The following is a 12,666-nucleotide window of genomic DNA, read 5'->3' on the forward strand; positions in this document are numbered from 1 at the left end:
GGCTTGGCGTGTTCTCTGTGGACCTGTTGGGCTGGTGCGAGTGCATTTCTGAAGGTGGTACCGTTAGCTCATCATCTTGGGGTGACAGGAACTGTGACACACAGGGCTTTCAGCGCTGTAGGCAGAAGGTGAGGCATTGGCAGCCCAGGGACAGCCTGGCAGATCGGCCCAGAGTTAGAGCAGGACGCCCGAGCCCCTGCTGACCGAGCACGAGAGCTGGTCACCTGCTGGACGTATAGATGTGTGTACATAGAATTGATTTTTCAACAGCTTAACATCACACCATCTACTTAGACATATTCAAACCTTTTTTGAGACTACACCTTTTTTTTTTTTTACCTGCCCTTACAAGAATTATCTCTTAAATACAGACACTGCAAAGAAGTAAAAGCAGTCATAAATTCACAACCTGAAGAAACACCTCTTTACATTTTGTATATTTCCCTGGAAAAAAGAAGTGTGTGTGTGTGTGTGTGTGTGTGTCCTGCATTCTGTATGTAATCGGCGAAGCTTTTGCTTGCCTGGCGGGGGGAGTCCTTTGGAAGAGGGGCTCCGGGGCCTCCTTTCTGGGGACCAGCCCAGAGCCTGGCTGTGGTGGTGCGGCTTCGGGTTGGTCCAGACAGACGGACAGGGGGAGGTCCTGGGGCCTGGAAAGTCTCGGAGAGCTCCCTTCATGCTGAAGCAACTCCTTGCTGAGTGCAGTGACGTTAGCACCACCCTTTTTACCTATGTGCCTGTTTCCCGAGCACCCACCAAATGAGGGGCCCTGCGGGAAGCACTTGTGTCTCTCACGGTGACCCTGAAAGGGGCCCCCTCGCCCCGATGTATGGGTGATTGTAGATTGTGGCATTACATCCCAGGCCGGGTGTTTCGTAGGCTTGCGGTAGTCAGGGCAGGTGACTCTTCAGAACCCTTGGTTGCCAGGCAGCCTTCACTGCTGCTCCTGCAAACGTGCAGGGCAGGTGGACGAACCTCTTCTTTCCAACTAAGAACTGATGCTCAGAGACCTTAGAGCTTAACTCAAGCCACGTGGGAGGTGAGTGGGTGGACAGTTCCAGGTTGGAGCGGCTCTGTGACTACAGGTTCACTGTGTCACCTCAGAGCCAGGGAGCCGGAGGGAGGGAGAGACCCGAAGGACTTGGAGGGATGGAGGGTGGGCGCAGGGTGCCAGGCAGGGGAGCCCAGGAGCAAGGCTAAGAGCTGAGACCCAGCACAGGGGGGTGGGGACAGGTTGGGGAGGTGCGGGCTGGACACTTCTGTAAGAAGTGAGGAGAGTAGATCGTAGTCCGTGGTTCCCACAGAGATTGAAAGGAAACCATTTAGCTGAGATGTTGCCATCCGTGCGCTCTGCATGTGTTCATGACAGTGCGGGGTTTTGGACTCTGTGCTAGAGACGTGGGAGACTAGGGCTCCGGCAGGAAGTAGCGGACAACATGGAGGCGTGGCAGAGCGGAGGGCAGCGGGGTGGGGCCTGAAGCCCAGCCTGGCGGCCGTTCCCTGTGGTGGGAGCACTGACCCTTGAAAGGCTGGTGCAGGGCGAAGGGAGGGGGAGAGGGGGAGGGGAGAGAGACATTGCAAAGGAGCGACCCATGGGGTGGGCGATGCCCTGCTTATGGGGAGGAGCATCTGGCTTTGCTCACTGGCTGTTTCTGACTCAGTTTACACTGTTTCCCTCTGACTCACCGGTGTGTTCTCGCCCTTGCAGGTTCCTGTGTGAAATGCAGCAAAGGGGTGTTTGGGGCCGGCCAGGCCTGCCAGGCCATGGGGAACCTGTACCACGACGCCTGCTTCACCTGTGCGGCCTGCAGTGAGTGTGCGCTGGGCGCAGCGGGGGAGGGGGAGGGCCGTGGGGACCGCGAAAGGGAGGAGAGGGAAGAGCCTCCGTCCCGAAGACACCGCTGGCCTGGGCCCTTCATGGTCTCACCAGAAGGATGGCACCTCCCACGCAGGATTTTGTGCCACCAACACAGGGCCCATCACGGTCAGGTGACTGGCCCCAGGGCACCAGGCCTCGCCCGGGATGGACTTTGGTGAGACGTTGAGTGGCTTCGAAGTGCCGCCTCGCCCCGTCAGGCTTGTCATGCTCGAAACCTCACGCTCCAGTCCCCACTGCGCTCTCCCGTAAACTCCTGCCTGAGATGCACAGTTTGTGCGTTGATCAGGACTCACCTTTTTTTTTTTAATATATTTTATTGATTTTTTACAGAGAGGAAGGGGGGGGGATAGAGAGTTCATGCCCTTGCCGGAATCGAACCTGGGACCCTTCAGTCCCCAGCCCAACGCTCTATCCACTGAGCCAAACCGGCCAGGGCAGTACTCACCTTTGCAGGGAAAACTGTGGGAGGCTTGGAAATGGACCGAAGTCTCCTGGTGTCCTGAGTGGAAATGCTGTGGTCGGTCACCAGGCTGTCGGGGCCTGGCCTTGCCGTTGAGCCACGTCACACGCTGCAGGTTGCTCGGTCCTGCTGGCGACACCCGTGTTTCCCGCCGAGACATGCACTCGTCTGGTGGAGTGCGGTTGACCGTGGCCCTGTGGCGCCAACCGCTGTGGGTTTCGCGTCTGTTTAGCAAGTTCATTTCGCCGTTTCTTTTTTTTTTTCTCTTTATTTTAAGTTTTTAATGGAAGTTGTATATAATATTGCTTTATTCCTGCATCTTCTCAATTGTGTCTTCCTTGAATTTTTCCCTTTTCCTTTCCTACTTGGCTTTACATTCAAGGATCTTTTTGCAGTCTTTGTCCAGTGTTCGTCTAGTGATCACCGCCTGGCTGGGGCGAATGCCCACATGCGCAGTTGTACCATTAGCTTACTCCCACTGCACTCGTCCAGTGTGATGACATATTTCTTCCTGTCCACCTGGGCTCCTTTGCCCATTTGCTGCCCTTTGTAATGTCCTCGAACAACCTGAGCTTCGTCATCCTTTCGGACGGGCATGTATCTAACACTGCACTTCTGTCTCAGCTCTTTGGAAAGAGCAGAGCACACAATCTTCCTGCGAATGTGGGAAGGTGCATTGAAGTGCCTTTTATGGTTGTTGCCCGGTCAGAAATCACAAAGGGATTGAACCGCTGGCGCTTCTGTGGTGGCCGCAAAAGGGAAGAGACCCACACGCTCACTTTGACGTTTCTGGTGTCCAGCGTACGTGTGGTTCCCCACAGTCTCCCGGTTGTAACATCTTACTGATTCCCTCATTCATTGACACGTTTCTGTTTTATCCATCTGTACAGGAGTTGTGCCAAAATATTTCTCAATATTTGCTGTATTTTCCAGGGAAAAAGAAAATATTAAGTAGAGGCTGTTTTCCTTCTCAAGCGATCATCATTTGAACTAAGAATGTTGCTGGGGAGTCCTGGCCAGGTGGCTCAGTTGGTTGGAGCCTCATCCTGTACAACAAAAGGTTGTGGGTTTGATCCCCAATCAGGTCAGGGCATGTACCAGAGGCAACCAATTTATGTTTGTCTGATATTGATGTTTCTCTCTCTCTCTCTCTCTCTCTCTCTCTCTCCCTCCCCCTCCCTTCCTTTCTCTCTCAAATCAACAAAAAACATATCCTCAGGTGAGGATTAAAAATAAAAGAAAGCCCTAGCTGGTTTGGCTCAGTGGACAGAGCATCGGCCTGCAGACTGAAGAGTCCTGGGTTCGATTGCTGTCAAGGGCACATGCCTGGTTTGCTGGCTCGATCCCCAGTAGGGGGCGTGCAAGAGGCAGCTGATCAGTGATTCTCTCTCACATTGATGTTTCTATCGCACTCTCCCTCTCCCTTCCTCTCAGAAGTCAAGAAAAATATATTAAAAATAAATAAATAAAAGAAAGCTGTTGGGGAGGAGTATATTAATGAGTCAGTTGGCTCCTCCTGTGGCCGCATGACTAGCTGTCAGCTCCTCAATGGTTGGGTTTCTCTCGCTGCAGATTCTGACAAGCCCACAGGCTTCAGGAGGATAGCTGGCGTGTGTGGGCGTTGGCTTGGTCCAGCAGTCAAGGCCCTTGTGGTCTGGTCTCTGTCATCGCTTCCTACTAACTTAGCAAGTCAAACAGCCCTCCTCTTCTCCACATCCGTGTCTCTGAACACACAGCTCCCTAGCTTCTCCCCTCTCTCTCAAATCAAAAAACATATCCTCAGGTGAGGATTAAAAATAAAAGAAAGCCCTAGCTGGTTTGGCTCAGTGGACAGAGCATCGGCCTGCAGACTGAAGAGTCCTGGGTTCGATTGCTGTCAAGGGCACATGCCTGGTTTGCTGGCTCGATCCCCAGTAGGGGGCGTGCAAGAGGCAGCTGATCAGTGATTCTCTCTCACATTGATGTTTCTATCGCACTCTCCCTCTCCCTTCCTCTCAGAAGTCAAGAAAAATATATTAAAAATAAATAAATAAAAGAAAGCTGTTGGGGAGGAGTATATTAATGAGTCAGTTGGCTCCTCCTGTGGCCGCATGACTAGCTGTCAGCTCCTCAATGGTTGGGTTTCTCTCGCTGCAGATTCTGACAAGCCCACAGGCTTCAGGAGGATAGCTGGCGTGTGTGGGCGTTGGCTTGGTCCAGCAGTCAAGGCCCTTGTGGTCTGGTCTCTGTCATCGCTTCCTACTAACTTAGCAAGTCAAACAGCCCTCCTCTTCTCCACATCCGTGTCTCTGAACACACAGCTCCCTAGCTTCTCCCCTCTCTACTCGCTCTGTACATTCAGATTCTGACCAGCCTTCAGGACCCAGCTCAGAGGCTGCCTTTTCCACGCGCCTTCCCTGTTCCCCCAGCCGGGAGATGTGCCCGGCTTTCTGGTTGGTGCTGTCATGGATGCCGTGACCACACGCTCTGTGACTCCGTGCCAGCCGTCCAGGCCCCAGAGCGGGGCTGCCGAAGGCACGGGGACGGGACTCCGTCAGAAAGAGGGTGTCCCGCATTCCCGTTTGCACGGGGCCTGCACACACTCCTGCGGCGTGTAAACACACAGCCTCCTCTCCACTCGCCTCTCCACTCGGAGGGAGCCCGCGGAGACCCAGGCCTGTGCCTGAGCAGCCTCTCAGCCGCCCGAAGGAATTGCCTTTGTTTGGTGACTTACCGCTGCCCTGGAACTGCTGCAGCAGCAGGAGGCCGGGTGCCCTGTGGCCTGGCTCCGCGGGGCCTCAGGTGGGTCTGCGAACCTCAGCATTGAGGGGACGGTGCAGCTGGGGTCCACCCCTCCTCGTCGGGGAAGAGGAAATGGGGGCCCAGAGATAGGGAGAAAGTCGCTCAAGATTGGAGACCTAGCGTGGAACCGGCCCAGAATCCAGGCTCCCAAATCCAGCTCAGCCTTGCACATCCGGGTTTTTCCTATTGGGGTGCATGTGTTTTCCTGTTTCCCGTTTCACTTATGAAAACAATCTAGCCTAAAACACCATAGAGGCGTGTTTCTGTAGGTACACACGTGTGCACACGTGCACACATGTACACACACACATGCACACATGCACATTCGATTCCTGGATCGTATTGATAATTTACTAACAAAATGCTGGGTCTTGTCCGCTCACACATGCGTCCAGGAAAGGCCGAGGCCCCACTGACCTGACTGGCGAAGATACAGGGAGCCGCTTTTAGGTTCAGACCAGACGTGCCAGCTGCCTGGTCCTCGTCCCACACACCAAAGAGGACGCACATGGCCAGGCGGTTGCGGGACGCTGAGCAGCCAGTCCCAGGTGCAGCCCCGCCCTCATCAGAGATGAGAGCTGTCTCGTCTCAGTGACGGGCCCAGGGGAGCTGGGAGGTGCTCCGACAGCCTCCCACCCCCAGGGGAGCTGGGAGGGTCCCGGGTGTCCCCTCTGGGCCTTTTCCTCCGTGGAGGGTGCGGGTCCTTAGGGCGCCCTGGCTCCCCGCCGCTCACAAGCAGCAACAATGTTAAGCTCACTTTTGGTTGTGACAACAGCATGGCAGCTGCAAAGAACATCTTAGAAGCTGAAACCTGTGATGTTACTGAAACAGGGGCTTGCAGTTGTCTGTTTTCCCCTCTAGGCTTTGTCTAAATGTATACAAATTTGCCCACAAGTCTCTAAAATGTTTAGAACTGTAATCATAGCATCTAAAGCGTCATATCCTTTTTGATTTACTATTTTGTCGTACGTTCCTCCACGTCTCCGCAGTCTTCATAGTAAGCATTGTCACCGTTGCCTGGTAACCGGGAGTTGTTCCCTGGTGTTGTGGCATGGAGCTTGCTTCCGGCCTGTGGGTCGTCACCCACAGCCCCCAACTGCCGTGGTGCATGCGTCCTTTCTTCCCTCGCTGAAGCGTTGCCTTGGTGTTCGTTCCCAGAAGTGCAATGTGTGGGCGTTTCTGTAGTTTCTTAAAGTCCCCTTCTTTCTTGCCTTGCTCCTCCAGCAGCCAGTGTGTTTGGTTGCCATGGAGACGTGTGCCCTGGGTTTCCCTTCTCCCCCCGCAGGCCCTGCCCACCCAGGTGGCCGTGTCCCCAGCTGGCACACTGTGGAGCGGAAGGGAGGGTCCGTGCAGAGGGCAGGCATGGCCCTGGCTGGCGGCCACAAACCCTGTGTCTGGACACCATGCTTCAAGTGGCCCGTCTGAGGGGACGCTGGCGCCCGTCGGTGGCCCCGGGTGGAATGAGAAGGAAGAACGGTGTGCTGGGGTCAAGTGGAGCTCTCGCTGGATCCTTGCAGAACAGACTGAGGGACGAAGGAGGCAGGGCTCTGAGTCCAGCACGTGAGATTTTGTTCACTTTGTAAAGACTAACCGAGTGCGTTCCCTGCTGGGTCCATGCTGGGGCTCAGGCTGCTCTTGGTGTCCGTGGCCTGAGTTGGCAGGTGATGGACTAGATGAGGGATCCTGTGTGCTTACCTCCCCGGGGCTCACGGAACAGGGGGCGCCCGGGTCCTGGGGGTGAGGATTATGCCGACAGGAATTGTGCCCAGTGCCGACCTGGCCTCAGAGGAAGGCCACCGAGGGTCGGGCGGGGTCCACGCGGGACAGTGTTGGGATGTGCGAGTCAAGGCCAGACCTGGTGGCTCTCACTGCTGTGACCCAGGCTCACATCCCAGGTGGGGTGCACTGTGACCTGCCAGCCACACCTTGGGGGGAAAAACAACAAAAAAATTAAGAATAAAAATCATTGCCCATCCACCTTCCAAAACCCAAACATCCATACCTGTTAAGGACCGTGCATGGATTTTACAGTGAAATCTCACACATTGAGACCCAGTCCGGGGAAAGGCTGTCCACGTCAGTGGAACCCTGAAAAAGTGCCACTTTCTTCCTTCAGGTCAATAAAACGACGAGACATAGGCCCGGCGTGTGGAGCAGAGGTTCTGGTGACTCAGCCAGTGGCTGGTGGCGCGTTGCCCAGTAAGCTGTACTGTCCAGGGGGCTCTGGTCAGCTGCTTCCTAAGTCTAAACGCCACCCCTGAAATCCTGTTGACTTTATTGTTGCCTGAAAATGCTCACAGTCTGAAACAGTGAAGCCTGAATCAGGGAAGTCACCCTCAGGCCACAGCAGGCCTGCCTCCTGGGAACGGTCAGCGCAGTGCTTATAACTACAATCAGGCCTCACTCAGTGTCATCGCGACTTTAAGCAAAATGAGGTCTAAGTCAGTGTCCTCCTAAGCTAATTGATATAAACAAGAGTTACGTTCCTAAGGCACCTCATCAGGGTCACAATAAAACGACATTATCCGAGGGCCTGATGTAGTTTGGAGGTGAGCTTTCTAGCTCATGGTCAGCCTGACCCCTCACCGAGCCCTCCACCCACAGTAGCTCCCCAAATGCTGTAACCAACAATCCAGTGCGTTCAGTACTGTCATCACCCCCATTTTGCAGACGAGCAGGCAGTGGCTTGGAGTGTTCAGTTTGCTTGTGGTTGGCTACGTGGCGGTTAAGTACGGCGGCCAGCACTGCAGCCCAGGACCGTGTGGGCCTTCAGCCCTTGCCGTCAGCCACTGTAATGTTCCCTTTGCTTCGAGAGAATGTGTGCTGGAGACGGGGGCCTGCTCCGGGCATGGGGTCTTGCCACGAGGTCTCGGATCCAGCCTCTGCCTTGGGGCTGGGGGACCACAGGGTCAAGTGTTTGGCTGCTCTCGGGTTGTGAGTGCAGGTTGTGCCTGGGACCTGGAGGAGGGGAGACAGGACGATAGTGGGCTGCACCCGGAGCAGAGAAATGGATCCAGGGCTTTGATCAGAGGTCTCTGCCTTCTTAAGGCCTTCGACCCCTGAATTTCGGAGCCGTTGAGTCATCCCAGTATTTCTCATCCTAGTCAGTATTTCTGCACCAGCCGGGGGAGTCAGCTGGGTCCAAGGAGGAAGCTGAAGATTAAGAATGTGAGAAAGGAAGAGTGGGCAGATCCCAAAGGAAATCAGTGGGCGAGGGAGAAACCAGGAAACGACCGAAATAGGCAGCTGGGCCGAGGGCTGTGCGGGTCGGAAGAGCGCGGAGGGGGGACTTTCACTTGGCATGCGGTCAGAGGCTCGTGTCCATCCTAGCAAACCCAGGCCCGCTGGGTGCCCTGGAATTGGGGCCAGGCTTGGTGTCTTAGGTCAGACTTTGTTGATGCAACCAGAGGCCACACAGTCCCTGACGTAGAAGAACATCAGATTCTTCGTGCCGGTGACATTAATGGAGTCGGCGTGGCTGACCTGTAGTGTGTAGGTAACTCCAGTGTGGCCTACATCATGAATTGCCACACCTGCATTCCAAGCACACGTGTGGTTTTGGGTGGGAATCTGCTTTCCTTTCCTGCAGTAATCCCAGACCAAGGCTGCGACCTGGTCGTGCCCAATGTGTCACCTGCCTCCCCAACCCTCAGAGGAGAATGGAGAGTGTGCCACATGCCAGGGGACACTCCACCCTAATTGGCATGAAGATGTTGCTCTGGGTGCCTCATCTCAGAGCCAGAATCCTGGGGTTAGGGAGGAGGTCTTTTCTGGAGGTTTGAACTTTACTCAGGTATCATAGACACCACTTGGGTGTCCCTGGCTCTCTCGTTTTGCTAAGAGCACCTCTTCTCTCTTAAATCCTGCCTCTAAAATCTTCAGTTTCTGTCCCAAGTCTGGCCCCTATGGTGGTTAATTTCATGTGTCAGCTTGATGTGCCATGCGGAGCCCACGTGCTGGATCAAACATTATTCTAGGTGTGTCTGTCTGTGAAGGTGTTTCTAAATGAGATTGGCAGTTGGTAGACTGAGTAAAGCATATTGCTCTTCCAAAACGGTGGTCCTTACCCAAGCAGTCGAAGGCCAGAATACCACAGCGTGGCTGACCCTCCCACGAATGGGGAAACTGAAGCTGGGACATGAGTTTTTTCCTGCCTTCATACTAGGCCAGGGGTGGGCAAACTTTTTGACTCGAGGGCCACAATGGGTTCTTAAACTGGACCGGAGGGCCGGAACAAAAGCATGGATGGAGTGTTTGTGTGAACTAATATAAATTCAAAGTAAACATCATTAAAAAAAAGGGTAATAGCACAGTGTGGCTGACCCTCCCACGAATGAGGAAACAGAAGCTGGGACATCAGTTTTTTCCTGCCTTCATACTAGACCCACGCCATCGGCTCTTATGGGCCTCCTGCTTGCCAACTGCAGACCTTGGGACCTGTCAGCCTCCGTCATTGTGTGAGCCAATTGCTTTTATAATAAATCTATTTACACACACACACACACACACACACACACACTTAGTTCTGTTCCTCTGGAGACCCTGACTAATACTCTTTCATCTTCCTTCTCCTTTCCCTTTCCTCCCCTCCTCACTTCCACTCTCTCCCGTGTTTCCTCACCAACAATTTCTTTCGCATCCCGGTCTCCATCGGCACTTGTACGCCTCTGACGTTGGTGGTGATATGAATCAGTGTTCAGGGAGTTTTGCTGTGCCTTCTCACAGCCCCCTCATTTCCTCAGCTCCACGCCCATTTACCCAAGAGGAAGTGGAGTCCCAGAGTGGTCGCACGGCTGGTGCATGGGGGACTGGGGTCCCAGCTCTGTCCTCGGTGGCCTGCAGTGTACATTCCCCCCCCCACCCCCCACCCCCCGTGGTCCTCACCCTCTACCGTGCATCAGTCACAGTCTCGAGGAGCCTATCATGATGCAGACGCCCGGCTCCCCCGGCAGAGATCCTGATCCCTGAAATCTAGAGAGCAGAGCCCAGACGCGTGCTCCGTGGGGAGCATCCCAGGGACCCGATGCCACCGGCTGGGAATGTGTCCGTGGCCCTGCAGCTGCCTCTCCGTCCGCCCCTCTCTACCTTCATTTGGCCTCCAGGTCTTTGGCGGCTTTTACGAACTCTAGACTCACGTGGTCCCATGTGGCAGCCAGTGGCCATGTGTGGCTGTTGAGCACTGGAAATGTGGCTATGGTGACTGAGAAGCTGACATTTTATTACATCTCACTTTAATTAAAGTTTAAATTTAGCCACATGTGGCTCATGGCTGCCACATTGGACAGTGCCCGTAACTCTGCTAAACCAGAGTCTGCTTACTCGTGAGAAAGGGTCCGGTCCTGGCTGTGCTTTGGGGCCACCTAGTGGTGGCCGGCTGCTCTGGCTCTCGTGTCAGTGAGCGCAGTTCTGGGTCCTGCACTTGAATGGAGCGCCCAGGACAGGAGCAGTGATTCCAGGAATCTCCGGGTTAGTTGGTGGCTGTGTCACTGGCCAGATCTGGAGTGATCCCTGCCCCTCTGCCTCCTCCCTGCTTCTCAAGACGAGGTTGCTTGCTGCTTTCTGCCTGACGCCCCTCCCCCTCAACGTGCCTGTGGTCCCAACACGTTATACCCACACGTGGGCCATCGCAAGAGACGTTCACGGGATTGTCAGGATCATGGAGATACTATGTAGGTAAAGTGCCCAGTAAGTAGAAGGTGCTTCAAAGTGGACATTCCCTTCTCCATTCCCTGGTAGGAGGAGCTACACTGGATTCCACGCACAAGCGTACACCCAACAAGGGGGGCTCACAGCACCGTGCAATCCACATGCGCTCAGAGTCGCGCAGACCCGGGTTCCCGTCCTGCCCGCTCACTCCCCGGCGCCTCTCTGAGCCTCAGAATTGACCAAATGCAGATGACAATGTTGAACTCATGAGTGTTATGTTTCTATGAAGAGGAAGGGGAACCCAGAGAGTTGGGCGCAATCCTGGAGTGTCACTTCCAGTGGATTCCCAAGAGTAATCAGTGCCCGCCTCCGTGTGCGGCTCCGAGAGATGGACATGGGGTGCGTTTTAGTTCCGCCTCCTTCTCTGGGGAGCCCTTTCCACACTGAAACCCTGAGGAGGTGACAGGGAGCGACGTGTGGACTTCGTAAGAGGCACACGGAGGGACAGGGACAGGAAGGGGCGCTAATGATACAGGGACGTGTGACCGTGTTTTTTAAACATTTAAAAAGCTGTTTTAATATATGCACGTTCTAAATGCAGTACCTGAAACACAGAACGCGATCAACAGATGTTAGCTTTTCTCTCCCACTGACCAAAGACAAACTAAAAAATTTCTATGTGGGACTCAGTGTCAAAACTTAGATGGTTTTTTAAAACTGAAGTAAAAACTGGAGCAGGTCCAGGTCCACTCCTCTCAGATCTGTGGGGGAGTCCTCAATTTTTTAAAAAATGTGTTTTTATTGACTTCCGAAAGGGAGAGAGAGGGAGAGAGAGAAACAAGAGAACCACTGATTGGTGGCCTCTTGCACGCCCCCTACTGGGGAGTGAGCCCGAAACCCAGGCATGTGTCTTGATCGGGAATCAAACTGTATATAATCTCCTGGTTCATAGGTTGATGCTCAACCACCACTGAGCCACGCCGGCCAGGCCTCAATTATTTTTAAAATATATTTTTATTGATTTCAGAGAGGAAGGGAGAGAGAGAGAGAGAGAGAGAGAGAGAGAGAGAGAGAGACATTAATGATGAGAGATAATTATTAGTCGGCTGCCTCCTGCATGCCCCACATTTGGGATCGAGCCCGAAACCCAGGCGTACGCCCAATTGAACCGTGATCTCCTTGTTCATAGGTTGACGAGTCGGCTGCCTCCTGCATGCCCCACATTGGGGATCGAGCCCGAAACCCAGGCATACGCCCCAATTGAACCGTGATCTCCTTGTTCATAGGTTGACGCTCAACCACTGAGCCACGCCGGCCAGGCCTCATTTCTTTCTTTCTTTTTTTTTTTAATAAAGGAAACGCAGGAGCAGCTGCTAGGCCCCTTCCCTGGCCTCTGGACCTGGGACTTCTCAGCCCTGGGCACTGGCAGCAAGAGGCTTTGTCTAGCCAGAGGGGCAGTTTTTTAAATGATCAGAGTAATACCTGCTTGTTTTTAAAGTTTGGGGAGGTGAAGGAAAGTATAAAGCAGCAAACAAAGCATGAACAGCCCGGCTGCAGCCCCTGCCGCACCCCCTGGGATGCCAACACCATATGTCCACACACAGGCACCGTCCTCTGGGCAGATTTCTTTCCCAGTCTTTTTCCTTCGAATTTCTTCTTTACATAGTTGAAATGCACAATCTTTACATTTTTTTTTAAATTTTTCATATTATTACATAAGGGTGTTTTTTTTTTCCAATACTTTTTATTGATTTCTTACAGAGAGGAAGGGAGAAAAAAAATTTTTCATATTATTACATAAGGGTGTTTTTTTAAAAAAATACTTTTTATTGATTTCTTACAGAGAGGAAGGGAGAGGGATAGAGAGTTAGAAACATTGATGAGAGAGAAACATCAATCAGCT

General features: G+C 53.5%; 1 protein-coding gene and 1 pseudogene across 1 annotated transcript in view; one reads left to right on the forward strand and one right to left on the reverse strand.

The window, feature by feature from the left end:
• Positions 1 to 1,681: 1,681 nt before the first annotated feature.
• Positions 1,682 to 12,666, forward strand: part of LOC102247682 (LIM domain-containing protein 1) — a 22,045-nt gene continuing 11,060 nt past the window's right edge. Inside the window, exon 1 of the mRNA XM_005877052.2 lies at positions 1,682 to 1,807. Coding sequence (XP_005877114.1) covers positions 1,762 to 1,807 — 46 coding nt within the window. The 5' untranslated portion in view covers positions 1,682 to 1,761. The remainder of the gene's footprint in view (positions 1,808 to 12,666) is intronic.
• LOC106727949 lies at positions 2,606 to 4,891 on the reverse strand (annotated as a pseudogene).

This window comes from Myotis brandtii, unplaced genomic scaffold, assembly GCF_000412655.1.
Source record: "Myotis brandtii unplaced genomic scaffold, ASM41265v1 scaffold506, whole genome shotgun sequence".
NCBI classification, from domain to species: Eukaryota; Metazoa; Chordata; class Mammalia; order Chiroptera; family Vespertilionidae; genus Myotis; species Myotis brandtii.